The 25,928-nt window shown below is 51.8% G+C and overlaps 1 protein-coding gene across 3 annotated transcripts in view; it reads right to left on the bottom strand.

The window, feature by feature from the left end:
- The window catches only part of CORO2B (coronin 2B), a 132,420-nt gene that overhangs the window by 29,104 nt on the left and 77,388 nt on the right, over positions 1–25,928 (bottom strand). The window contains exon 3 of one of the 3 annotated variants that reach the window (XM_019441652.2): positions 15,897–16,075. The exons of the other annotated variants lie outside the window; for them this stretch is intronic. Within the exon in view, the coding sequence (XP_019297197.1) occupies positions 15,897–16,075 (179 nt within the window). The remainder of the gene's footprint in view (positions 1–15,896; positions 16,076–25,928) is intronic. 3 annotated transcript variants of the gene reach the window in all.

Below are 25,928 nucleotides of genomic sequence, written 5' to 3' on the forward strand. Positions count from 1 at the left end.
GTGGAACATAAATACGTTTGCTCACACAGCCTTCTCTACTCCTTTGTTACCCCACAAATGTTTTTGGGGGAAACAAACTCCCCGAAATGGAATAAAACTGCCTATTTAACTGAAAGCAGGTTGCAGAGGGCACAGCGTACATGCGGGCCGTGGAGGGCCAGGCGCTCCCTTGGAAGGGCTGCCCAGGGGGAGCTGCAGGGGCTCTGGGCCTCCGTCCAGGCTCTTATCTGAACCCAGTGAACTGACTGGACCACAAGATACTTTCAAAACAACCTGCATTGCAGCTTTAGCCTCTTAGAATTTCCCATCGCTGCAAAGCTGAATTCTGTACACAGAAGCAAAACATTTCTTACCTGGGGGATCAGCTCAGCTCGACTTCAAGGACAGACTTGGAGCAGGAGGTAGGGTAGCAGGCCCAGTTCGGGCACTCACTTCACCCGCTGAGTGACCCTGAACGTGGCCCCTGGCCTCTCTGGGCTTCCCAGAGTCCTACCCCACTGGGCTATCGCTCATTATGATTCTTCGTGGCTGCACTTTTTGCTGTATGAAGCAAGGCTGGCCTGTAACCAGAGCACCTTGCCTCCGGTACCCGGACAGAACATAGAGAGTCACACAGTCTGCTGTCAGAAAGACGTGGGACGGCAACACTAATGATGACAAGGACAGTAATAACAGATCATTCGACAAGGGCTTGCTAAGCCCTAAGCCTTGTGCTGAGCAATTTACGTACACAGTTTTATTTAATTCTCGTAACAACCCTGCAGAGTTTTATCAAATGCTTCTAACCCTCCCCTAACAATCCACTTTAGGGATAAGAAAACTGAACTCTTGAACTGACTTGCTGGAAGGTGAGGAGCTGGGAGGCATGGGGATAAGAGTGTGCACGTAGCGTTATCTGCCTTGAGGCCACCTCCGTTCTGCTGCCTCCTGTTTCAGACCGTAGGTGAGACATTTGCTAATCAGGGAGAAAATGGTCACAGATCGGAAGTAGGACCTTAGAGTGTCTCGTGACCTTCTCAGGAGGGGCTGGCTGGCAACTCTGTTGTGAATCCCCTTGAATTTGCTCTCGAAGACCCCCCCTCCCTCACTCAAGTCTCTCCCCTCTCCCTAGTGATGCTCAAACATGGTTATATTTTAGAATCTCCTGGGAAGTTAAAAAAAAAATCCTAAGTCCAGGTTGCACCCCTATGGATTTCATCACAATGACTGGGATGGGGGAGCCAGACATCAGTATTTTTTAAAGATCCCCAAGCGTTCCAATGGGCAACAAGTTTGGGAACTACGACCGTAGGGGTTCCATATTCTGCTGGGGCTTCAGGGAACACCTGGTAACAGGCATGCATTCTGAGACCGGGTCAGAGGCCGCTGGGCTGTCAGAGTTACCTGAGAGCTTTCCAAAGTTACCCTTGGGATGCAGGGGCTGTGGTAAGGACACCACGGAATCAAAGAACATCACCGCACACTTACTATAGGCTCATCTGCAGAAAGCACAGATGAAGCAAATAGGAAGGTAACAGTCACATCCGGCGATGGGTGATTTAAAGGAGGGCCCTGGGGCGCCTGGGTGGCTCAGTCAGTTAAGCGTCCGACTTCGGCTCAGGTCATGATCTCACCGTTCGTGAGTTCGAGCCCCACATAGGGCTCTCTGTCAGCGTGGAGCCCGCTTGGGATCCGCTGTCTCCCTCTCTCTGCCCCTCCCCTATGTGCTCTTTCTCTCTCTCTCTCTCAAAAATAAATGAACATTAAAAAAAAAAAAAATAAAGAGGGGCCCAGGGCATGGAGCATGCTGAGCCAGGGGATGGGTGGTCTAACAGAGAAATCCCAGGCTTTGGTGGGGGAGCCATTTTGGGCAGGGCACCCAGTCAGTCATCACACTCCCTCTGCCATGTGCTGTCCCATGCCTCCCAGACCCCCCAGTTAGGCTGCTTGCAGTCTTCTCTGCTCTCTCTCCTCCAGATGTAAGCTGGTATTAAATAAGAGGGGGTCATCAGAAAATGGGAAGCGTAGTCCTTCTCCTCAAGGCCTTGGGCACATGTCAGGCCCCCTGTGTCCTGGCCCTGGGCAGGAAGGAAGCCTTGCTCCCAACTCCCAGCCCTTCACACCTCACAAAGCAGTTACACATACAGGTACTTAATGAATATTGCCCGGGGAAGTGTGGCTGGACAAAGAAGGAAAGTTGTCCCTGGTCACCGCACCCGGAAGTGACAGCCAGGACAAGTCTGTGCAGGTTCAGAGCTCTGGCTGCCACCATGGCCCTTCCGGTGGGGGCAAGCGGGGTGTCTCTTGCTCCGAACACTGTGTGCCCTTCATCCAAAGTGTGGGTGCTCCCCTAGTTTGCTAGTGACAGACCCCAACACACTTGCGTGCACACACACGTTTACACACGCATGCACACACAACCCACGTGGCCGTTTCTGTCCAGGCCTCTGTCTCTCCTCCTTCCCTGTCTCCATCCCAATCAGAACGCACTGGTCTCACGTCCCATACTTCAGGGCCCTGATCTCCTCGGCCAGTTAATCCAATAAGCGAAAGCCTTCTAAGGACGACACTGGGAGATAATGGGTCAGTCCCATTATCTTGCCGGTCACCTATGTGCACACTGACAGGAACCTTTTAGAGAAAGCCGTCTGGCCCACAGGGGCACTCTCCGGCTTTTCAGATTCTCAGGCAGTCTGCTAGGAGATCTATTTTGGGCGGAGGGCTTTAATTCACATTAGAGCTTCCAGGACGGTTCCGTGAGATTCCTGAGGTGGGACCCCGATTTGTCTGCTTGCCTCTAGTGTCTACCTTCTTCAGTTCTCTCGCCAATTCATCTTACAAAATCTCGCCTAAAGTCCGGCTCTGCTGCCACGACTCCCCCGCTCCATAAGTTTCAATGGCTCCCTATTGCCTAGACTCGAAAAGCCCAACTCATTCAGACATAAAAGCCATTGCTGCAGTCCCAGCTTGGTCCTGCTTTGACAGATTCCCTCACCCCGCTGCTGGTGCCACACTGTGCTGATACACACACCTCCACGTCCCCGCCTCCAATGCTCCCGCTGCCTAGATGGCCTTTGTTCCTGGTTCATCCTTGCCACCAGGCTATGAGCACCACGAGGTCAGTGACCTGGATAAACGCATGTCTGGGGCCTCATTCAGTGCCCAGCTCATAGCAAGAATTCAAGCTGGGTGAATGACTGCCGCCTTATTTCCCACCGCTGGGCCTTTGCTCAGGCTGTTCCCTCACCCTGACTCCCCTTCCCATCCTCAGCACCTAGAAATATCACCCAGGGAATAGACAAATGCTCCCTCCTGTCCCTAGGCTGGGAGATAATTCTGGATAATTCTGCTCTTATGACCTTGAGAGACCACATCTGGGGCTGAGCGTCAGGGGTAGACCCAGAGTCAAAGGACAGAGTGCGGGATAAGGGTTGTGAACGCTCTAAAGTTCATCCAGACACAGACAAGTTCATGGCAGGACCTCAGGAAGCCTCCTAACTTCATGACTTCCTGTTTTGATTTTTTTCCTTCTTTTCTTTTATCTTTGTGTTTCTCAAGATGAGAAGGGTTGGCTGACTTTCCCAGTTAAGATCCTTGGCACTTTGCACATGTGTATGCATGTGTGCCCGCAGAGGAGGGGGGAAAGGCTCTGGGGGGCAGGGGGTTTGTGTGGGGAAGGGCAGTAAGGAATCCTGTTGCTTCTGGTATTTCAGTTCTGGGAGACACAGTTCTCCCAGGCTCCGGGAAGACAGGTGATGGGGCCTCTCTTGTCCACGATCCTAGGCGGTATCCATTTACAGACTCCATGAGAAGAGACAAGAGGCTCCCTGAGTCTGGGATAGAAGATGTTGAGTGACCAGTGAGTGAGTGTGTGTGTGTGTGTGTGTGTGTGTACTGGGGAGGGGCCTAATGCTTGTCTCTGCAGTTTCCTGATTACTGGCCCCTTTTAAAACCCCCTGTGCTAAAACACATACAGAAGGTAGGAAAACTCCAAACCTACTGTGCCTGAGAACTCTGATGGGATGTCCTGGGGGTGGGTTTCTGCCCTTGGCTGTTATTAACCTACTGGGGGAGACAAGACAAAGAACCAGACAATTGGTGCCCTGTGCTTTGGCGGGGGGAGGAATGTGGGGGGAGGGGAGGGGAAGCTATGGGAGCACAGAGGAGAGACCAGAACTAGAGACCCTGCAATCAGGAAGGCCTTCCCAGAGGAGGTGCTGAAGATCCAAAGGACTGAGAGCACACAGCCAGGGACAGCCTGGGGAATGCTGAAGACACAGAAGGACAAGCACCTGAAAGGCCTGGGTGTATTTGGGAAAGCCAAGTAAGCGGAGAGAGACAAGGCCTCAGAGGAAGGCCCACACCAGATGGTTTTAGGAAGCTGCTGGCCTTGCGAAAGAGTCTGGACTCTACCCCATGGCAAGGGGAGCCATTGATGGTTTAACACAGGAGAATGGGCTGCAGCGGGACCCAGAGGGGCCAGGCAGTCGCGGCAGAGTAAGAGCTATGTCATACTCAGGGAGCCCAGGAGCCGGAGGGAGGTCGGGGAGGGCCCCCCAGCCCAAGGAGCAAGCTTCCTGGTCTCCCAGGCCTTAAGTGTGATGGGGGAGGGCATGGGGGAGAGGCCGCAGAGGAAAGAGGTTTCCAGCATCCCAGTCCCCCATCACGCCCCAGTGTCCCACTGTAGGGAAGAAGGATGTGGGCAGAAACCCGTGAACCGCTGGAAATGTAACAGAAAGGGCAAAAATACACGAAAAATACAAAAAAGTACAAAACAGAAGACGGCATCTGTGCAAATTGCGGGGAAAGACGTAGCTTTGAATGAGTAGAAAAACACATTTCTCGTTCAGGCAGAAAACCAAAAGAGGGTGCTCACACCCTCTCGAGGCCGTCAGCAGGAGCACGGGGGTCTGGCCTTCTCCTCCCTGCCACAGAGCCCCGCTCTCCCGGAAGGTGGGGAGCTCCGTGGGGTCGACCACACAGGCTCTGCAGGGGCTCCCCGTTTCTTGGCCCCAAGCAGGCCTCCTTCTGTGAGCCTGGTGCCGCTCCCCAGAGGCCCTGCCACAGAGAGGGCCCTGGTGGAGACCCGCCCCAAATGGGTGCAGCCCGGGGAGGGATGGGGGCATGGACGATCCTGAGGTGAAGCCTAGGCAAGGTCAGGAGCTCTGCTTTTTTTTTTTTTTTTAAGTTTATGTATTTATTTCAAGAGAGGCAGAGAGAGTATGCAGGGGAGGGGCAGAGAGAGAGAGGAAGAAGGAGAAGGAAAGAGAGAGAGAGAGAATGAGAACCCCAAGCAGGCTCCACACTGTCAGCATGGAGCCCCATGCGGGGCTCGAACTTGAGAACCACAGATCATGACCTGAGTGGAAACCAAGATTCAGACGCTTAACCAACTGAGCCACCCAGGCGCCCCAGCCCTCTGCTTCTTGGCCCAGAGGCCTGAACGTCTGATAGACCAGGGGTCATCTCAACAGAGACTCCCTACCCCTGGCCTTCTGGTGTGTTCCAAGGGGATGTTGTCAAGAATATAAAAATCCCTTCCATTTGCTGTCTGGGCCACAGAAGGAGGAGAGAAAGGGGAACGCGCTGGCCTGAGGCCCTTGCTGCGACATCCCTGCATATGTCTCCTGCGGTGTGAAATGAAACTCAGTCGGGGTTATTATTTCTGTCCAGTCCACTCGAGGTTCGAGGGCTGCTACTGGAAAGGCCAGTAGCCTGGGAGTCCCCTGACTTGGGCTTTATCTCAGCCCTGCCGCTCACTGGCTTGTGGCCTGGGACAAGTTACTGCCTCTCTGGGCCTCAGTCTCTCCCTCTGAAGAGTGGAGGCATTCTGGAGGGCCCCAGATAAGACACGTGGTCCACTTGCCACCCCCAGGACTTCTGTCTCTACAGCAGGCATGGCTAATGGCTCACCACGTCCTGCTTGAGCCCTGTGATCCTTCTTGGTGATCAGCATGGGGACGTCTGAATGTCTGCCTGGGACCATGTGACCCTCTAGAGCTCTGACAGCTGTGCGCTAAGCCCCTGAGAGTCAGGGTACCTCTCAGCATTCAGAGAGGATTCCCGAGGCCTCTGGTAAGTTAAGCCCCACAGATGCCTCCACATCTGCCTTTTCCTCTCCAGACCCATGGCGCCCACACCCCCCTGAGGTACTCCAGCAGCCTTCCAATTCGTCTCCTTGGTGCCTGGCTCTTCTCGAACCCCAGGGTGAGGTCGGCATTCCATAATTATCGCTTTAATCCTACGGCCCCTCCAGAAGCTTCCATGGTTGTAACCATTTGTAGGAATTTGGGCTGTTGGATATCCAAGTTCTTTTCCTGATTTGGTGGTGGTGGTGGTGGGGTGGGGGGCTCCCGCTGATACTCCACTGATGGGATGTAGCACCTCACCTTCTGTGATGAGAGGTGAAGAGGGGCCCTTCCTACCCAGGGTCCTCTGCTGGCCAAGGAGGGGCATGTGACCCGGTGTGGCCACTCAGACCTCCCACCTGGGATGGCAGATGACTGACTCCACTTCCTGCTCGGGACCCTCAGGGGCTGACTTGGTGCCTCCCAGCGTTCCAAGTCTGGTTCTTCATCGCCCCCAGCCCCTTGAACCTGGGAAGGCCCCCCAGTCCCTGTCTGCTTAAGAGGGCCAGCGTGACCTCTGTTGCTAGCAACCAGGAATCCTCACTGCGTCACGTGCCTTGTCCCTATGTCATCAGATCCAGGTTATCTGTTTGGCCTTGGAGGGGCCCGCACCCTGGTCCCACCTGCGCTCCCCCAATTTCACCCCCCAGTTTGTTCAGCTCTATTGGGGTTCTACTTTTCAGACTATCAAGAGACAGACCCGGTGTTAAATGTTATATGTCAGATCCTCATAAAATACAAGAAATCTCCCTAATTCCCAGAATTCTCAGACTGCTTCTCGCATCTGGAAGAAACACAGAGCTTCTTTGCCAGATCATGTGTGTCCTGACCCTTGGTTTGGGACAATATGGTCCCCAAGTCAGGGGGGGAGGGTTCCCACTGGCCCACGACTGCCTCACTTCCCGCCCCCACTTTCCTCAGGACACCCATCTTTAAAAGGACCTCTGTATGCCCTGGCCATCCTTCAGGAGCGACCCTGCCTCCTGCTCCTGCTAAGACATCTTGTCTGACTCCTCCACATCTCGTGATTGCCCGTCTTCCATCAGCTTCCGTAGCCCTTCTCCCCGTAACCCACTCTTGGGGATAATGCTGGCTGTCATTTACTGAGGGCCTTCCACGTGTCAGACCTGAAATCAAGTGTCACTTAAATTGTTTGTCACAATAGCCTTATGAAGTACGTATCATTGTGTCCATTTTGCAGATAAGGAAACCAAAGCTCAGGGGGATCAATTAATACAGCGGCAAGGCCAGAACCCAAGCCTCAGTCTGGGTGACTTCTGAATCAGAATATAAGCTCCACAAGGGGTGGTGCTTGGCCTAGTTCTCTGCTGTAACCCGAATCCTGGAATTGTGCCTGACTGAGGGTAGGATCTCAGGAAATTTTTGTTGAATGCCATAAACTGTATGGGTGAGAATAATGCTACAAACTCTGGACCTAACCAGATCCCCTGTATAGTTGCATGGGTCGTGCACTGCACAAATCAAAGGGGTACCATTCACATGGTGTATGGTCTTCTGTGGTTCTCTGGGCCTAACCATGATGCTGCCCTGCTTTTCAACTTAGCCCCGCCTTGTATTGTTTGCCTCGTTTCACGGATGCTGGTTGTTTCTCCAAGAGCTTATCAGCACCTCCATCTTAAATGAGAAAACCATGGACGGGTCTCAGCAGAGTGTGGGATACAAATAAAACCTAAGAAGTATAAGGCATGCTTCTTATGCCCTCTGGCCCTAAATACAATGTCAGTCTGTATTCAGCATCAAATAACCCCCCAACCACACGCTGCCAGTTGCCCAGATGCTGCTTTTGTCAGTAGTGGGAGTGGATCCTCGGGCACTATTCATACTTCTCAGAGCTGGGCCCTCCTCTGCTCTGTCTTTTTGGAATTGTCCACTGAGAGAACCCACCATCCATCAAGAGCACGCAGACTCTGCAGGGTCCAATGCCCGGCATCTTCCTTGCAAAGACTCAGTCCTGGGCCGGCACTGCCCACACGGCAGCTGCGGAACCCGAGGGCAGGGCAGGGGACCCCTGGCTCAGACCCTCAGCCTTGGTCCACCAGGCCACAGGGGCTGCCCCACCTCCAAGGCAATGGCCCTGGGACATCAATGGCCTTGAAACCCCCTTTATGTTTTATTCTTTTTAAAAGTTTATTTATTTTGAAAAAAATTTTAATGTTTATCCCTTTACTTTTGAGAGAGAGCGAGAGAGCACAAGTTGGGGAAGGACAGAGAGAGGGGGACACACAGAATCCGAAGCAGGCTCCAGGCTCTGGGCTGTTGGCACAGAGCCCGATGCGGGGCTCCAACTCACAAACCGTGAGATCATGACCTGAGCCTAAATCAAGAGTCAAGGGCGTCTGGGTGGTTCAGTGGGTTAAGCGGCCGACTTCGGCTCAGGCCGGCCTCTAACTCTGGCTCTGCTCACACTGCTGCGTGACCGAGCAAGTTCCTTCCTCCCAGCGTTTCAGTGTCGTCAGGAGACAATAACCGTAACCCCCCTCGGCCCAGCCTGGCACCAAATAAGCACTCAACCAATCTCAGTTATCATTATCGTCTGCAAAATCCCTGCCCCTGTGCTCTGCCCCTCCCCAGCCCCCTCCCCGCCCTCCCCCCTCGCTCCCCGTACTGGGTTCTGTGCTTCACTGAGGCTGCATCTCAAGGATGGGGCAGGTGCCTAACCCATCCTCGCGACCCCAGACTTAGCGCAGGCCCCCGCACACGAGCTCAGGAGTGTCTGCGGGACAGAACTGAAACACCGGGGCCCTTCCCGCTCTGACAGCCTATGGTTACAAATTGAACCTCCACCCATTTGCTCATCAGACACAGACAAGGACCCTCCCTGGGCTTGGCACTGGCCACTTAGAAACGAAATCCCTCCTTTGAATGTGAGCTCCGTGACGCTGTCTGTTTTGGTCACTGTTGTATCCCCAACACTTAGCACAGTGCTGGGGACAGGACAGACTAGACTCTCAAGAAGTATTTATGGAATGGATGTATGAGTGAGAAGCGGGTGACATTTTCCAGAGGGTCCCTACCCTCCCTCACCCACCCACAGGGCCAGGGCAGGGGCTGGCTCCCACTGTCAAGCGGCTGGGCTGCGGGACGGGGTGGGGAGGGGAACACAGCCCCCGGTAGGCCAGCCACCTGGCGTCAAGCCAGACCCATTATCTTTCCAGGGACCCGGGGCTACTCTGATTCTCAAACAATAAATCCGCGAGGCCTGGTCTGTGTGGGACAGCAGCGGATGCAGCCGTGAAGGCTGGGGGTTGAGGGTGCAGTGCCTGTGTGTCTGGGGCCCCCCACAGGAGACCGTGTGGGCAGCTCTTCTGAGCTTGGCCCTGGCTCCCCACCAGCCAATCCCTGGGACACCATCTGTGGTTGCCCCCTGCCCCCAAGCCACCTCCTGGGGACTCTGGGTGAGAGTGGGAAGAGAGGGCTCGCATAAGCACAGAGACTGGGGCCCTCTCTTCTGCCAGAGCGCACACCCTGTGCTGTGGAGCCCCAGGCTACAGACCGGGTGGGAAGGGGCTGTACCCTACGTGGGGCTGCAGGGTGAGCTAGCGGCCAGCAACATGGGTGCTAAGCAACTCTCCTGGGGATGTCACGTGCACATTAGGCCTTAGGAGGGGGCAGTGACACCTGGGGTACACGGGGGCCGTTATCCTTGCTATTCAAGTGGCTCCCTTAACTTCTGTCACCTCAATCCCGATAGCTGAAGAGAAGACCTTCAGCTAGATAGGTTCTAGGAAGTCGAAAGCCAAGGTGGGCCAGGAAGAGAAGGAGAAGGTTCTGCTTGAATTCAGGGGTCCTCCCTTGGAGTGTCTGTGCAGCTGACAGTGACTCCCTAACTACGGCCCTTATTCATAGATGGGGAGGTTTGCAGCCATGTTAGCTCCTCCCCAAACACACCCACCCACGCACCCACACACACACATACACACACACACACACACACACACACACACACACGGCTGATTGGATCAGAATGAACATTAAAGCTGAGCCTGATTCACACCCCCTCCCTCATAGACAGCTGATTGGACCAGGAGGAACATTTAAGTCAAGCCGAGCCAATCAGAGCACCCGACGACCATTATTTAAGGTTGTAACTGCCCCTTCACCCTCCCACATCCCTGTCCCCTTCCCTGATTTCTCTTCCTAGCCTTATCTTCCATTATACAACTTACTCTATTGTCAGTCTCCCCCACTGGAATGTAGGCCCCAAGAAGGCCAGGGTTTTTGTCTGTTTTGTTCCCTGCCGCGTCCCGAAGTGCTTCTAACCCTGCCTGGCACATAGTAGCTGCTCAGCAAAAATCAGTCGGCTGAATGAATTCTCTTTCCAGGAGACGTAATAATAATTCACATCTACTGAGCACCTACTGTTGGTGTTCTTCTAAGTACTTTAAATGTGTGTTCGCTTATTATCTCCATTTTACAAATGGCTTGCCTAAGGTTACATGCGGGAGAGGCAGAATTCAAAGCTGTCTTGCAGGGGCTGGGCGTATCTATGTGTATTATTCTACGAGAGACATTGGTTTTATGGTCTGCAAACACATTTATAAACATCTTACCAGAATTCTCACTGTTCCCCCGGGGGGAGGTACTATTTCCCTAATTTTAGAGATGAGCGAACTGGGGCTCAGAAAGGTTAATTGACTTGCACAAGGTCCCACAGCAAAAAAGTATCAGGGCTGAAAGTAGCACCTAGGACTTCACACTCTCCCCCCGAGCCCCGGTTCTTTTCAGACACTAAGGCAGCTCCTGGAAAATGCTGTTCCTGCCCTCGGAAATGTGTGCTTTCTCTAGGAAGATAAGCTAGAGGAGGGGACAGATTTGCAGGCCCAAGCAGAGGCTGAACTGACCGAGGAAGGAGAAGTAACAAGGCTTGTTTCCCCTCCGTTACTGTGAAATCCTTCTAAAGGAGTGACAGCAAAGCAGAAGGCAAGACGCTGGAAGGGGAAATTGGAGCACACAGAAGGGGGGTGCGGCACAAACACTCCAATTCATGCTGGATCCCAAGTATTTTCACCATCATGGCTGCCTTCTTCAGATTATCTTCTGCTCTATTTCCCAATTAAAGGATGGCTCATAGACCTGAGAGCAATACTGTACTTCCAGCCCGTGGTCTGGCCAGCACAAAAGGGAAGGGGAAGATTTCCTCCTTTCTTGACTCTAAGATCTTACTGGTTTGTGAAAGGATCACTGACTCCTCAGCTGACTCATACCCGAAACTCCACCATTAGGGATTAATTCCTTTGGTGCTACACCTTGCTGCTTTTTACACGTCGATACTCCGGAGAAGTGCGGTGGTGGGAGATGTTGTTGATCGTACTCATTCTGAGTATGCTTTGGGGACTTTCCTTGAGGCAGGTCTGAGGAGAAAGAGCTAAGGCTACTGGCTAAAAGGGGGAGAGGGGGAGGTGAGAACCGATGCGGTGGCTGGGGTGGGTGCAAACTCTTAACCTCAGACTCTGGCTGATGAGGTCACTGGCCATCACCGAGGATGGTGTTCTTCATGCTGTGTCCCACAGGAGAGCTCCTACCCATGAGCCTCTCCAGTGGTCAGAGGCCCTGCCCCCTGCACACCCCACCATCAGTGTGAAAGCCCGAGAAGCGAGGGCACTTGCTCAAGTCACCCAGGGGGGAAGTGAACAATGGCTATGTCCAGGGCCACACCCAGGTCTGCAGACACTCAGGTCGGTGCCCAGTCCCCACCCTGTCAGTTCTGGGGGCCCTGCGCACCGGAAGGGAGCACAGAGATCACCCGAGGGTGGTTCACGGGCTTTGTTCCCACGTTACGGACACTGGTGGGGCATTCTGCTTCCCCCTCCTGCCTTCTGGAACATCTGTGCAGGGGATACTCCCCAACCCCTCTCCTGAAGCCCCAGCAAGGAGCTCTCAGATCCCAAAGGGTCGCTTCTCATCTGGAAAGCCTCGCCTGGTCAGAGGACAGGGTAGTGGCCAAGCCGGGGAAGCTGTGCTACTGCGTTTCCACCAGCAGAGGGCGGTGGCGGCGCTGCTCTCAGCCTCATCCAGAACTCTGTATTTAGACTGCGTGGGAGGAGATTTAGCAGACCCGCTCTTCCTTAGGCTGGGGTTCTTGAGACACGCTTCAGCCTTGACCTAAATGCTCACAGTCATAGTAGCTCACTATTATGCTCAGTTCACCAGAAAACTCTTCTTTATATTGCCATGAAAATCCACCTCCTTGTACGTCTTGCCATAAGCGCCCTAACTCTGCTTCTGGAGCCACACAGAAAAAGTCAACTGTTTTTTTATTTGCCAGCCCTCGGGAGCTGAAGTCTCTTTCCTAGTTGGTCATCCACAGTGCTGTGTGACATTGGGCAAGACACTTTCCTTCTCTGGGTCTTTATTTCTTACCTATAAGAAAATAGAATGGATCCTGATAAATCCTGAAGCTCTTCTTTCCAATTCTGACATTTCCAATGACACCCCTTTAAGAGTTCCTGCTGAAGGGCAGAAGAGGGGACCCTGCACCCCCCGCCTCTTGGCTGGGATTTCCCGCACTCACAGTGGCTCCCAACACTCCTTCACCACCCTCCAAGCCACAGCCTGTTCTTAGCCCCTTTCCCTCGGGGTTTGGGTTCCCCTGGCTGCTGTGTATTCTCAGCCACCTCCACCTGAGCTCACTGTCACCCCAGGCCACCCCGACACCTTCCACTAACCCATCTGACCCAAGCCGCAGGTCACTGAGCTCACATTCCACCTGTGGCCCCAGAATGCCTGGCCACTCGGTGGGGAGCGGGAAGGATGGGTTTGTGGGTGGCAGGTCCCCACCTCAGAACCCGGAGGGCCTGGCTTCTTGCCTTGATTGATCTTATTCTCTTTCTCCCTCCCCCCCAGGCCCCTTTGTCCCGGACCAGCATTCTTCCTGGTTCTGGTGATGCTGCTTCCTCTCACTTCCAAAGCTGAGCCACTGCATCATCTGTGGTTTCTCCTGAGTCAGGACTATGAGGTTACACGTACTCAAAGAGGTCAACTTGAAGACGTTCAACAAGTTCTCTCTCTCTCTCTCTCTCTCTCTCTCTCACACACACACACACACTCCAAATGATCAAGTCGTTCTGTTATCCCCGGGGAAAATCCTATTATTTGGGGTGTAAGTCTTCTCCAAGCTGCACTCAGTGAATAAGTGGAGTAGAGTGCTTTCATCCCTCCCTGTTCACTGTTTCTGTGAATTGCCCATCACGCTTTCCTGGGCTGCTGAAAAAGTCCGGCATGGTCAGATTCCTGTGAGCTGACGCATCAGCCTATGCCCCATCCCTGTCCCCCCTCAGAACACTACCTGATCCCGTAAAGCATTTTAACCGTGGGATGTGGTGGGAGGCAGCCTCCAAGGTGGTGCCCTGCAGTCTCTAGTTCCTGGTAGACATGACTCCCGTAGTCCCCTCCCACATTTTACCAGGGTTGGTCTGTGACGCTAATGGAATGTGGTGAGAACTATAAAAGCCTGTGGTTTCTGCCTCGGGCCCTCCTCTCTTGGATCTCCTCTCAGGGGAAGCCAGCGGCCATGGGTGAGGACATTTAGCCTCCGCAGAGACCCAGGTGGCAAGGAATTAGGGCCTCCTGCCAACAGCTCTGTGAGTGAGCCCGGAAGCCTACGTGCCCCCAGTCGAGCCTTCAGTTGAGTGCAGCCCAGCAGACAAACGAACGGCAGCCTCATGAGAGATCCTGGGCCAGATCTACCCAGCTAAGTTTGGCAGTCATTCGTTATGCAACACTAGAAAACGAATACAAAACTAATGATTCTAAATGTTTCTACTTTGCCTTCTTGGTCCCTATCCAGTTCCCGACATGGTTGGTTATCTATAACAAAACAACCTTTTTATCAGCAGGACACTGTCAGGGATTTCTTTATGGAGCCCTCAAACCACCCTGGAATGATCTCTCCAGTAAGTTCATGTTTATTTCTGGCCCAGGGGCATCAAATCAGAGCAAGCTAAGAGACAGCCTTGCGCACTGCTCTCCAAGAAAATGGGGCCACCCAGTGATGCACCAAAAGTCAGGGGCAACCGCGGGACTGGGTTTCTTGCTAGCTCTCCTGGCTCTGGCCCGCTCCCGCGTTTATGCAAAGCCCTGCCATTTCTTTCAGAGAACACATCCCACCTACTGGGTGAGAAAAGTCTACCAAGCTCTTCACAGCCACCCCCACTCTGCCCTGGCCAGAGAGAGGTCCTGTAACCATTCTCATCAGGAAGCCTCCCCATGTGCAGATAGACAAACGTGCCAGCAAATAAACCATGGTCCAAATGTGAACAAGATGCCCTGCTTCTCAAGGTCAAATCCTGTCTCAGGTTTTCTAAGGGATGTGTATTTATGTGTATTTCTTTGTTTAGCTCAAGCAGAGTAACCTTGAGCTTGAATGGCTTCCACTGCACCGAGGTAAAAACTCAAACTCTTTAGTATGATCTCCAGGTCCTGGATAATCTAGCCCCTGCCTAACTGTTCATCTCTTCTGCATTTCTGCTCTCCTGATCACCCATGATGCCTCCCCTATATTGGCCTTATTTGCTGCCTTGAGCCTTAGCACACGCTGTTCCCTCCTGCTAAGACACTCTTCCATGTGGACTTTACATAACTGACTCCTTTCCATCCAAGTTTTCAGAGAGGTCTTTCTTGACTATCTTATCTAATATGTCCCTCCCAAGTCTCTATCACATCACTGAGTTGGGCTTTTTTCACAGCACCTACTGTGTATGAAATAACCTCAACGACTGGTTTGTTTCCTTGTTTATTGTTTGTCTCCTTGACTGGCCCACACAGCTCCTGAGAACAGAAACCTTGTCTGTACACCTGTCTATACTGTTTGCATGATCCAGAAGCTTCTCTGATCTCTTGGAGCTCCCTTTCCTGCTCTCCCTCCATGCCCCTCCCCCCACCAGCATCCTGCAGATTGCTAAATGTGTGTAATCAGGGGAGCAGAAGCCCCAGGTCGTGATGCTGACCGAGGCTTGGTATACACCAAGGACTGCTGACCTCTTGGTCTGTGTCATTCTGGTTTCTTCTGGCTCTATCACTTTCCAGCTGTGTGACTTCGGCGGAGTTACCCAGCTATCCTGTGCCTCAGTTTCCTCATCTGTAACACGGGGCAGCCCCTGTTTCATGGGGCTGCTGTGAGCACTCCAATAAGACAAGGAGCAGTCCCTGGCCCATTGTATGTCCTCAACAGGTGTAGCAATTGTTGTTCTTACAACACCCCTGTCAGGTAGGATTTATTGCCTCTAGTTTAGAAGTAAGAAACCAAGGCTTTAGGGTCTAGTAGCTTAGCTAGGAAGTAGCTGAATCCGAGCTGAATTCTAAGCCCCAAAGCTCCTGACTTCATGGCCACATATTCCAATTCTTCCTACAGAAATGGAGCTAACTGGTCTGAATTCGCTCCCCCTTCCCAGCAACTGCCTCCTAGCACATACAGAACTAGCTCTTTCTGTATTCCTCCAGCACGAGGCGGTGCCCACATTACCGCGGTCTCTAGTGCACCCTCCCACCTCATGGATGGGGCAAACTGAGGCCGAGAAGGGGCTTGTGGGTGAGCCGAGATGCCCAGGGCAAACCCTGTTGCGTGATGCTAAGTTCACAGGATACTGCTCCCAGATGCCCAACCAGGCTGCTCTTTCATGTGGGAGAATGGCTGCAGGTGGCTGAGCTGGGGTCTGTCAGAAGCCTCAGTCTTATCCACAGGGTCTCACTACCCCCCCTCAGGGCCTTAAATTCAAAGCTTGTAGTCCAGAAGACTGCGGGCCGTGGCCAACATTTGTCACCACCCCGTACCTCAAAACGTTTCTTGGTCCTAAAAGATCCTGGCCCAGTATCCTGGTGGAATCCTGGGTGTTGGAACAGAAGGATGGGAGGGCATTGTCCCTGGTCTCGAGGAGCCCAGTGGGTGTAGCAGGAACAGGTGTGAAAACAGAGTGAGGCCAGCCACGTGGTAGGCACGGTGTGAGCAGAATCTGGTGGCAGACCAGAGGGAGAAACATGGTAGTCCCGGGGGGCTTCCCCCAGGGGGTGCCCCAGAGCCGTGGGGGGAGGACCGCGAGCAGGAAAAAGGGCACAAGGGTGGGTAAGACCAGGACCAGCTCAGGGGTGGGATGGAGGGGTGCATGTGGGGGGCGGGGGAGATCCCGTGGAGCCAGGGCAGGTGTGAGCTTAGCCCGGAAAGAGAGGGGAGACCCTGGGAGCTTTCAGAGTGGAAGAGGGCCCCTGCAAGTGAGGGAGAGTCGGCAGAGATGAGGTTGGGGACAGGGACACCCAGTGCCCGTCTGCCATGGGCCTTCCTCTGACAGAAGCAGACTGGTCCTTCCACTGCCCCAAGGAGGAGTGAGAACCATAACTTGCCCAAGGTCACACAGCTTATTCCTGGCAATGCCAAGATTTGAACTCAAGTCTATCTGACTATGCGGCTGTGTGTGTGTGTGTGTGTGTATTACACATAAAAATATATAGATAAAATTAATTAATTAATTGCTTTTAACTGAAGGAGGTGACTGCAATATACAAAGAAAAATGACAGTGCAGAGGTCTCCTGTCCACCACAGGGGTGAGAGAGGCAGTTACCTTGGCCCTTTCCTTCCTCGTGCCCAGACCCCGGGCCCCCACACCCTCGCCTTGTTGCCCAGTCCAGCTGTCCAGGAAGAGGTCACCCGGAGAAGGAGGGAAATACCTTCTCAGGCCGCTTCCCTTTCTTTGTCTGGGGCTCTGCTAGGAGGGGTCCGCTAGGCAGGAGGCGGAGACGGAGAAAGGAAGGAAGAAAGGAAATCCCCCCCAGCTGTCAGGAAAGAGGGTGTCTCTTAGAAATGCGCTCCATGATCCCTGGGTCCTGTGGAAGCTCAGAACACAGGGGCAAGGGGCTGGGGGAGCTGAGCATCGCCTCACCCGCTTCATGTCCTGAAATCTGGGCTCCCCTCGACTTCTGACGCCTATGTGACACCTCGGGCAGGGCACTAAGTGGCCTGGGGCCTGACTCTCGGTATTTGTACATTTAAGCATCATCTGATGGCACAACGTGAGCCAGGTCCTCTGCCAACTACACAACATGTCTCCAAGGAAGTCTCTGTCTGAAGACCCTTCTCTGCCTCAAACAAATAGAGCACCCAGCATTGGCCAATACAGTATGCTGTTGATAGTAGAATATGGGTGGTGTTCACTGCAAAACTATTCAAACTTTAAGGTATGTTTGTAAAGCTTCATAATAAAATGTTGGTGGAAAAAAGCTATCTTCCTCAGTTCAAAGTATTTATTTATTTATTTATTTAATTTATTTTTGAGAGAGAGAGGGAGAGAGAGAGAACAGGGGAGGAGAAGAGAGAGGGAGGCAGAAGATCCAAAGCGAGCTCTGCCCTGACAGCAGAGAGCATGATGCGGGGCTCAAACTCCCAAACTGTGAGATCATGACCTGAGCCAAAGTGGGACGCCTAATCGACAGAGCCACCCAGGCACCCATCTCAACTCAAAGTATTTAATGGGTAAACATGTGATGTAGGTTCATCAAAGTTAGGAATAAAGTACTACTATTTGCTTAACACTTTCCTAGAGGTGCTAGCCCATGCAATTAGAAAAGAAAAAGTTGCTAGAAAATTATAAGTAAAGAGGTGAAACTATTACTACTTGCAAATGAGAAGATAATATCTTTAGGATACCTGAGAGAATATCCTGAGAAAGTACCATAAACAATCAGTAAATTTAGTAACATGGCGAGATAAAAAATGAACTTTTTTAAGAAAGCAACCAATGGCTTTCTAATATGCAGTCACCAGTTTGCACCATATAATGGAAAAAAGGGCCCCATATACAAGACCAACAGCAAAACAGTCAATACAGATGGCAAGAAATGCAGAGATCTATCTGAAGGAAAATTTTAACTTACTACAAAAGGGCACAAAGGACTAGAACAAGCAAACTACAAACACAGACTCAACATCGTAAGGTTGTCCACTCTCTCTAATTTATCCTATGCAGTGGAAAAGATTGGACGGTCCCTAAATAAGCCCAAACACATACAGAAATGTAGAATGTAGCAAAGACTGCAGCTCCAATCAGATGATCTGAAATATGGATGACTCACTAAGTGGTATGAACACAACCAGATGGGAAAAAAAAATTAAGATGAGTCTACACCTCATACTTCACAAACAAGGCAAATTTATTATTATTTTTTTAAGTTTATTGATTTTGAGAGGGAGAGAGAGAGAGAGCATGAGTGGGGGAGGGGCAGAGAGAGAGGGAGGGAGAGAAAGCATCCCAAGCAGGCTCCAGGCTGTTAGTGCAGAGCCCAACACAGGGCTCAATCCCATGACCGTGACATCACAACCTGAGCCGAAATCAAGGGACTGAGCCACCCAGGTGCCCCCACCAAGGTAAATTTAAATATAGATTTAAATATAAAGATGAAATTGTAAAAGTACTGGGAGGCATGGAGGGAAACTATTGTATAACCTTGGAGAAGGGAAGGCTTTTCCAACCATGGCCCAAGATCCAGAAGCCATAAAAGAAGAGACTGGCAAATTAGACCTCTTGAGATTTAAAACAAGAAACCTGCATTACAGCAACACCATTTGAGAGATATAGCTGCAACTCCTATCCCCCAAAAGGGCTAATTTCCCTAATATACAAATAACTTAATCGATAAAAGAATCCATGACCTTTTAGAAAAACAGATGAAGGAAATGCATAGACGATTCCCACCAAAAGAAACTGCAGATAGATTTTAAACACGTAAAGATATTTCAACTTCATTTTTAATAGAATGCTACTGGAAACCACTCTGAGAAAAGTTTCCCACACATCACCTTAGCAAAAAACTTTAAAAGTATGCCAACACTCCAGTTTTAAGGGGGCAAGGAAACAGGCACACTTACACTTTGCTGGTGAGAACGTAAACCGTTACAACCTCAGCGGGAGACAATTGTGCCAATATCTATCGAAATTTCAAAAGCACCTGCCCTTTCCCGCTAATGTGAAATTCTTAACTAAGGAATATTTACATGCAATAAAAGGCAGAGATCTTCTCTACACAGCTCATTGCATTTCTATATACGTACACACTCGTGTAACTACCACTACAATGAAGACACAGAACATTTCCATCACCCTAAAAGTCTTTTCATGCCAACCCCAAATGCAACCTCTCTTCTCACGTCTGTCAGCGTAAATCATTTTCGCCTCGTCCTGAACTTCCAGTAAGTAGAATCATATGATGTGGACTGTTCTGTGTATGGCTTTTTCTGATCAATGTATTTTAAAGATCCATCATGCTGCTGTGGGTATCAGTAGATACTCCTTCTTACTGCTGTGTATTATTCCATTTCCTGAATCTACCACGATTTGTTTATCCTGCTGATGGACACCTCTTCATAGGCTTATTGGCCTTTCTGGATATTCACTTTTACATGACGCTCATTTAAGTCTTGCCTTTCTTTCTTCGCCCATTTTGAACGCAGTCGTAGATTATGGATACCAGTCCTTTGTGAGGAATACTCACCGTACGTATTGCTCCCATGTCTGTGGTTTGCCTTTTCACTTTTTTTTTTGTTTTAAGAATTTTATTTTTTATTTAAAAAATTTTTTTATAATTTTTTTTAATGTTTATTTATTTTGGGGGGGTGGGGGGAGGGGGAGAGAGAGAGAGAGGGAGACACAGAACCCGAAGCAGGCTCCAGGCTCTGAGCTGTCAGCACAGAGCCTGACATGGGGCTTGAACTCAAGAACCACAAGATCAAGGCCTTAGCCGAAGTCGGATGCTTAACTGAGCCACCCAGGCACCCCTAGTTTTTATTTAAATGTTTACTTATTTATTAGAGAGAGTGGCAGAGGGGTAGAGAGAGAGGGAGACAGAGAATTCAAAGCAGGCTTCACACTGTCAGCACAGAGCCCGACGCGGGGCTCGAACCCACAAACCGTGAGATCATGACCTGAGCCAAAGTCTGACACATAACCAACTGAGCCACCCAGGTGCCCTTGCCTTTTCGCTTTCTTAATGGTATCTTTTTTGTTGTTGTTAAACATTCACTTATTTTTCATCATTTTGTTCTTAATGGTATCTTTCGATGAGCAAAAGTTTTTCATTTTGATGAAGTCCAATTTGTCCGTTGTTTTTATAAATTTCTGCTTTCCGTGCCCTGTTAAACCACTTCGGCTCACGAGACTCTCGGGCAGACTTTTCACTCTCCGTCTTCTGATTGCTCTTGAAGTTTAAGCTCCGTGAAGGTTTTACTCCCCGAAAAGAAATACTTATTTAGAAACTGATGTTATTCTAAATGGGTAAGACTTTCTGTTTGCAGGTATTGGTGAGTAAGGGCAGTCCCGAGTGGGGAAGAGCTGGAACGAAGTCCCGAATGCCTGGGGACCATGAGAGTGTTTTACAGACCTTTGCCCAGAGCCTCATCCTGGCCCCAAAGCTGCATTCTGGCCAGCAGGTGCTCTCACTGGTTCAGGTGCAAGTGCTCTCGGGACAGCTTATAGCCCTGAGCCCACAGTGCTATATCTCTGTCAGCACTGTGGGGGGGGGGGGGTACCTCATCTACCCCGTATCATTTAAATCTCATTCAGATACCCAGGAATGATTTTTAAGAACGATGTCTGTTGGACAAAGGAAGAAAGTGAAGCTCAGAGAGGTTAAGTAACTTGTCAGAGGTCACACAGCCATTACGTAACCTAACTGGACCCAGGCCTGTGCATCTTCCCCCGTCCGGGACTCTCTGCCACCAGGGTGGGAAAAAGGAGGGTGGAAAGAGAATAGGCAACGGTGTTCTACCCTGGCTCTTTCTCAGGCGGCCCCTCCTCCTCCCAGCCAGGTTGCTGCCTGGCCTCGGGCCCCATCCGCACCCCCACCCGCCCCCCCGCTGGCGGACTGCAGGAAGGAGGCACAGATGGCAGGCGAGGACGAGGCCCCCAGCCAGGCTCACCCAGCTGTCGCTTTGGAGAGCACCACGCGTCTCCTCCTCCTCCTGCCTTGAACAATTGGGAGCTGGCCAGCCTGGCCCCAGCTGTTCCCTCTCTCTGGTCCAGGGCTCCTGCAGACCCACACTTCTGAGGCCTTTGTCTCTGGGGGTGGCGGCGGCCGGAGTAGCGGGGAGAAGCGTGACTCTCCGAACCACAGGGCTGGACAAGATCTTAGAGAACAATGGGTGCAACGGCTCATTTTACAGATGGGGAAACTGAGGCCCAGCAACACAAAGAGACCTGTCCAAGCTCACAAGGAACCAGGCAGAGAAGTCAGGCTTCCTCACTGCCAGCAAAGCTTAGGATTTAGGGGTCAGGGGGGCTCAGGCAGGTTCCATTCCATTCCCCCACCAAGCTTTCACCAGAGCAATTCTACTCGTCCTGATTTTATTTTTTTTATTTTAAAAAAATTGTTTTTTCAACGTTTATTTATTTTTGAGACAGAGAGAGACAGAGCATGAACGGGGGAGGGTCAGAGAGAGGGAGACACAGAATCCAAAACAGGCTCCAGGCTCTGAGCTGTCAGCACAGAGCCCGATGTGGGGCTCGAACTCACGGACCGCGAGATCATGACCTGAGCCGAAGTCGGACGCTTAACCGACTGAGCCACCCAGGCGCCCCAACTTGTCCTGATTTTATACAATGAACTTCCACCTCTGACTTTATCTCGGGGGTCTTTATCTGGGTCCACAGACCCCGTAGGTCTGTGAGCTTGGACAGGAGAGAAATGTCACCAGCTTCGGACTGCAATTTGTTATTTCCTTTGTTTACAAATGTAGGCAACAAAGCCCAGCAAGCATAGCCGAACCTGTAACTTTTTCATCACTAATCACAGATGTTTTCAGATCACATCATATTCTGCTACTGTTGTCCCCACATAATGCTTACATTCAGCACTACTGTGAAATTACAGCACTTATGAGGTGCTCCCCTTGGCCATGTTATTTAATGTGTTATATTTAATCTACATTATTTAATGTGTTATTTAATATACATTAATTAATGTGTTACACTTAATATAAAAGCACATATCCTCCTATGTCATAGTTCTGGTATACATTTTGGTAACTATATGTCAGTACTGTTGGTTTCTTTTCTAATCCTAGTTTGTGTAATTAAAAATGTTATTCTCAGGGCGCCTGGGTGGCTCAGTCGGTTAAGCGGCTGACTTCGGCTCAGGTCGTGATTTCGCGGTCCGTGAGTTGGAGCCCCGAGTCGGGCTCTGTGCTGACAGCTAAGAGCCCGGAGCCTGTTTCAGATTCTGTGTCTCCCTCTCTCTCTGACCCTCCCCCGTTCATGCTCTGTCTCTCTCTGTCTCAAAAATAAATAAATGTTAAAAAAAAAATGTTATTCTCTGAAGGGGTCCATGGGCTTATCCAGATTGCCCCCCCCCCCCGCCCCCCGCCCTTACCGTTAAGAACCTGGTTTATTTGCACAGCATGTTCCAGTGTTAAGAACTAAAGTTTGAAAACTCTCGTGCTATATCTATTACCTCAGGAGACTAAGATTGGGGCCGGAGTCACTCGAGATCAAGGAGTAAACCAGAGGGAAGGGGGCTGGCACCCTACGTGGGGAGCCCGCGGGCACGCCCTATACCGGGCACCCTCTGAGGCTTTCTGTGTCATCTCACTGAATCCTCAGGAGGGCCTCTGGGTTGAGACTCAGCGTGTCTTCCATTTTACAGCTGGGGAAACAGAGGCACAGAATAGGAGGTAACTTGCCCAAAGCACATGGCTAGTAAATGGTGGAGTCCAGGCCCACGGACGTCAGAACCTTCATGCCTCATCACTGGGCGTTCTGCCTCCCTGTCCGGGCAGACGGAAGCTTCTCACAGAAAGTCCCTGGGGTGTTGCTGTTGCCTGGGTGCTTCTCTTGGGGGAGGGGGGACAGGGAGCAGTGAGGAGATGAGGTTCTGAAGGATTTGGGGCCCCAGCTGATCGTCTGACACGTGGGGGCACCCACTAGCTGTGCCGCCTTGACCAAGTCCCTCGCCCTCTCTGGGCCACTGTGTCTCCATCTATAAAATGCAGGGTTTTAAGCACGGCCATCCCTACCATGCCCCTCCCGTCCCCTATATCACTTCTGCTCCCTGAAGCGTCCGGAGTCCGTGGACACAGGAGGCGGGAGCTGCAGACGCTGAGGCCTCGTGGCTTCACGCCTCACAGAGCAGGCAAGTGTCTCTCGAGGGCTTGGGGAAGGCCCTTCCGGTGAACAGATCTCATGCACATTCCTCTGGGTCTCAAGGATTTGGTCTCCTTAAATCTTACCCTAACCTTAACCAAATGCGAATCCCGTGGGTTGGAGGGGAGCCACTGTCACCACCAACACCTCGGTAGGTCTGATTTGGGACTCTGGCCAGGGGCTGAGGGCAAGAACCCCTGGGAAAGAGCCCCGAGGGCATCTGGGCACGCCCTGCAGCCCTGGGAAGACACTTCTCTTTGGGGCCAGGATTTCTCATGGGTACAGGGAGGTGTGAGAACATGTGATCACTGGAGGCTCCTCCGACCCTGATAATGTGTCAACGTGAGGCTGGAATTGGGGCACTGGGGAGGGGGGTGAGGAGGGGCGGCTGGGAGGGCTGTGAGGCCTCAGGCCGGCTCAGAGCACAGAATCTCAAACTCACACCCACCCAGAGGTCCTGTGCCTTGGATCTGAGCCAGCCAGACTCCAGAGAGCCCCCTGTCCCAATCCCCAGCACCTCTTCTCCCCATGATGTGAAACAAAGCGTGTTTTGGTAGTTAACAATACACGAGGTATAGCTCAGTTTATTGAGTCCTTGCTGTATACCAGCCGTCACGGTAAACCTCCACATGCCTTATCTCATTTAACCCTGGCAGACGGGGGGCTCCGATAAGCAGGCAGGCTGACTACAGAAGGGCATGATCAGGTGCCAAAATGCCCCCAGGCCCCTCCCCAAGTTCCCCTTCCTCTGGGCATTCCCAGCAGTCCCGCCAGTGTGCCCCCACACCCCCAGCCCCGTTCCCTTTTGGGCACAAATGACTGGGCTGCGAGTACCTTCCTCTCTACAATGCTCAGTGACTGTATCAACCAGAGACAAGCCTCCCCCTCGCTGGTTGCAGGCTGGGAAGCCCACGGGCTATTTCTGGGCCTGGGTGGACCGAGGAAGAGGAGGGAGTGGGCAAAAGCCCTTGTCATCACCAAGCTCCTACTTACAGAGCACACACTGTGCCAGGCTATGTGCTGAGTGCTTTATATAGCATTTTGTTTAATCATCCTGGCGCCGTGAGAAGTATCAGTATTATCACAAATAGAGAAAGTGAGGCACAGAGAGGGTACATGCCCGGGGTTTCACAGCTAAGGGATGGAGCTCTGATTTCTAAAGGTGTGGGAGCCTCCAGGCCTGAGAAGGAAAGTGGGGAGCAGATCCAGCTAGCTGGCAAAGGGGTCTGGTGTCTAGGCTGGTGCCTCTGGGGGAGTGAGGCCCATGGCCCAAGTTCACAAAGTCCTAATGAACCAGGCCCTATTATTTCCAACCTCAGTGGCTCTGCTAGGACTGAAGCCAGGGAGACAGTTCAGCAGAGGCCCTGACCCAAGGCAGAGGGGTGAGATTCTTTGACCTCTCAGGATATCCACCAGTCAGATTGCCTCCCTGGTCCCCTGTACCTCAAATCCCGGGGTCCCAGCCCACAACCGCGAACTAAAATAAGGGACCAACACTTCCCTGTCTGCCTAAGAGCTTGCCTTCACTTCCCTCAAAAAAAGGCAGTCATTCTTCCAAAAAAGGGAAAAACATAAAGCGAGGCTGTCAATCTCGGCCCTCAGACAAATGGAATGAAGTTGTGACTTCTCTCTCAGAGCACAATTCTCCCCCCCCCTTTCCCCAAAGTCACTTACTGTACATTCAGGCTGTCACAGGCTTTGAGATGCAAATTGCACCAAGCGGAAGGCAGCTTGAAGAACAAAGACCGATTGAGGAAAGATCTGAAAAATGGATTTGGAAAAGGCTCTCTGAATTCCCCCCGGAGAGGGGGAGACCTGTCTGCAGAAGGGAGCAGTGATGGAGATTTGAGGCTTTTCCACGGGAGCCAGCAGGGTTGAGGAGCTCAGTGCCGATGTGGGGAGTGATAGGGAGGGAGTGTTCCAGAAATCTGGAATGGAAGCAAAGGCTTTGGGTGAGCAAAAAGTCTGATTTTATTAGTCTTCAGCACCAGGCTGGGCACTCATTTTTCACCTTTCTTTTATTATTAGGCGTCGAATGTACTGTGAGTCATGGAGCTAACTGGTCTGCCAACTTCTGGGGTCGGTTCCAGAGTAAGAGCAGCTGGGTCAGTAATACTGTTCTAAGGTCTTTAACAGAGGGGCAGTCCCCTTCAGGCTGGGAAGCTCCTGCAGGGCACCACCTCGTCCCTAGGGCCCGTAGGAGAGGGGTTCCCCAGGATCAGCAAAGAGAAAACCCCAGCTGGGAAGATGGGGCACGGGAATCTCGGGACCTGGCCTCAGGTCAGCCCGATGCCCCCTAGCTGAGCACCAGCTGTGTGCAGCCCTGTACAAGTCAGACATGTTCCTCACCCTCAGGGCTCTCAGTCCAATCTAGGCAACTAACTGAACTGCAAACTTTATGCTGACAAACACTTGGTCTTGTTTACTGCTGTATCCCTGGTCTTGGAATTGTGACTGAAATGTAGTAGGTGCTCAATAAACATTTGTTGAATGGATGGGTGGATGGATCGGTGGGTGGGTGGGTGGATAGATGGGTGGGTGGATGGATAGACGAATGGATGGATGGATGGATGGATGGATGGATGGATGGATTGATGGATGGATGGATGGATGGATGGATGAGTGGATGGATGGATGGATAGATGGATGGGTGGATGGATGGATGGATGGATGGGTGGATGGGTG

The sequence above is a fragment of the Panthera pardus genome, unplaced genomic scaffold (assembly GCF_024362965.1).
Source record: "Panthera pardus isolate Hobbes unplaced genomic scaffold, ASM2436296v1 HiC_scaffold_24, whole genome shotgun sequence".
NCBI lineage: Eukaryota > Metazoa > Chordata > Mammalia > Carnivora > Felidae > Panthera > Panthera pardus.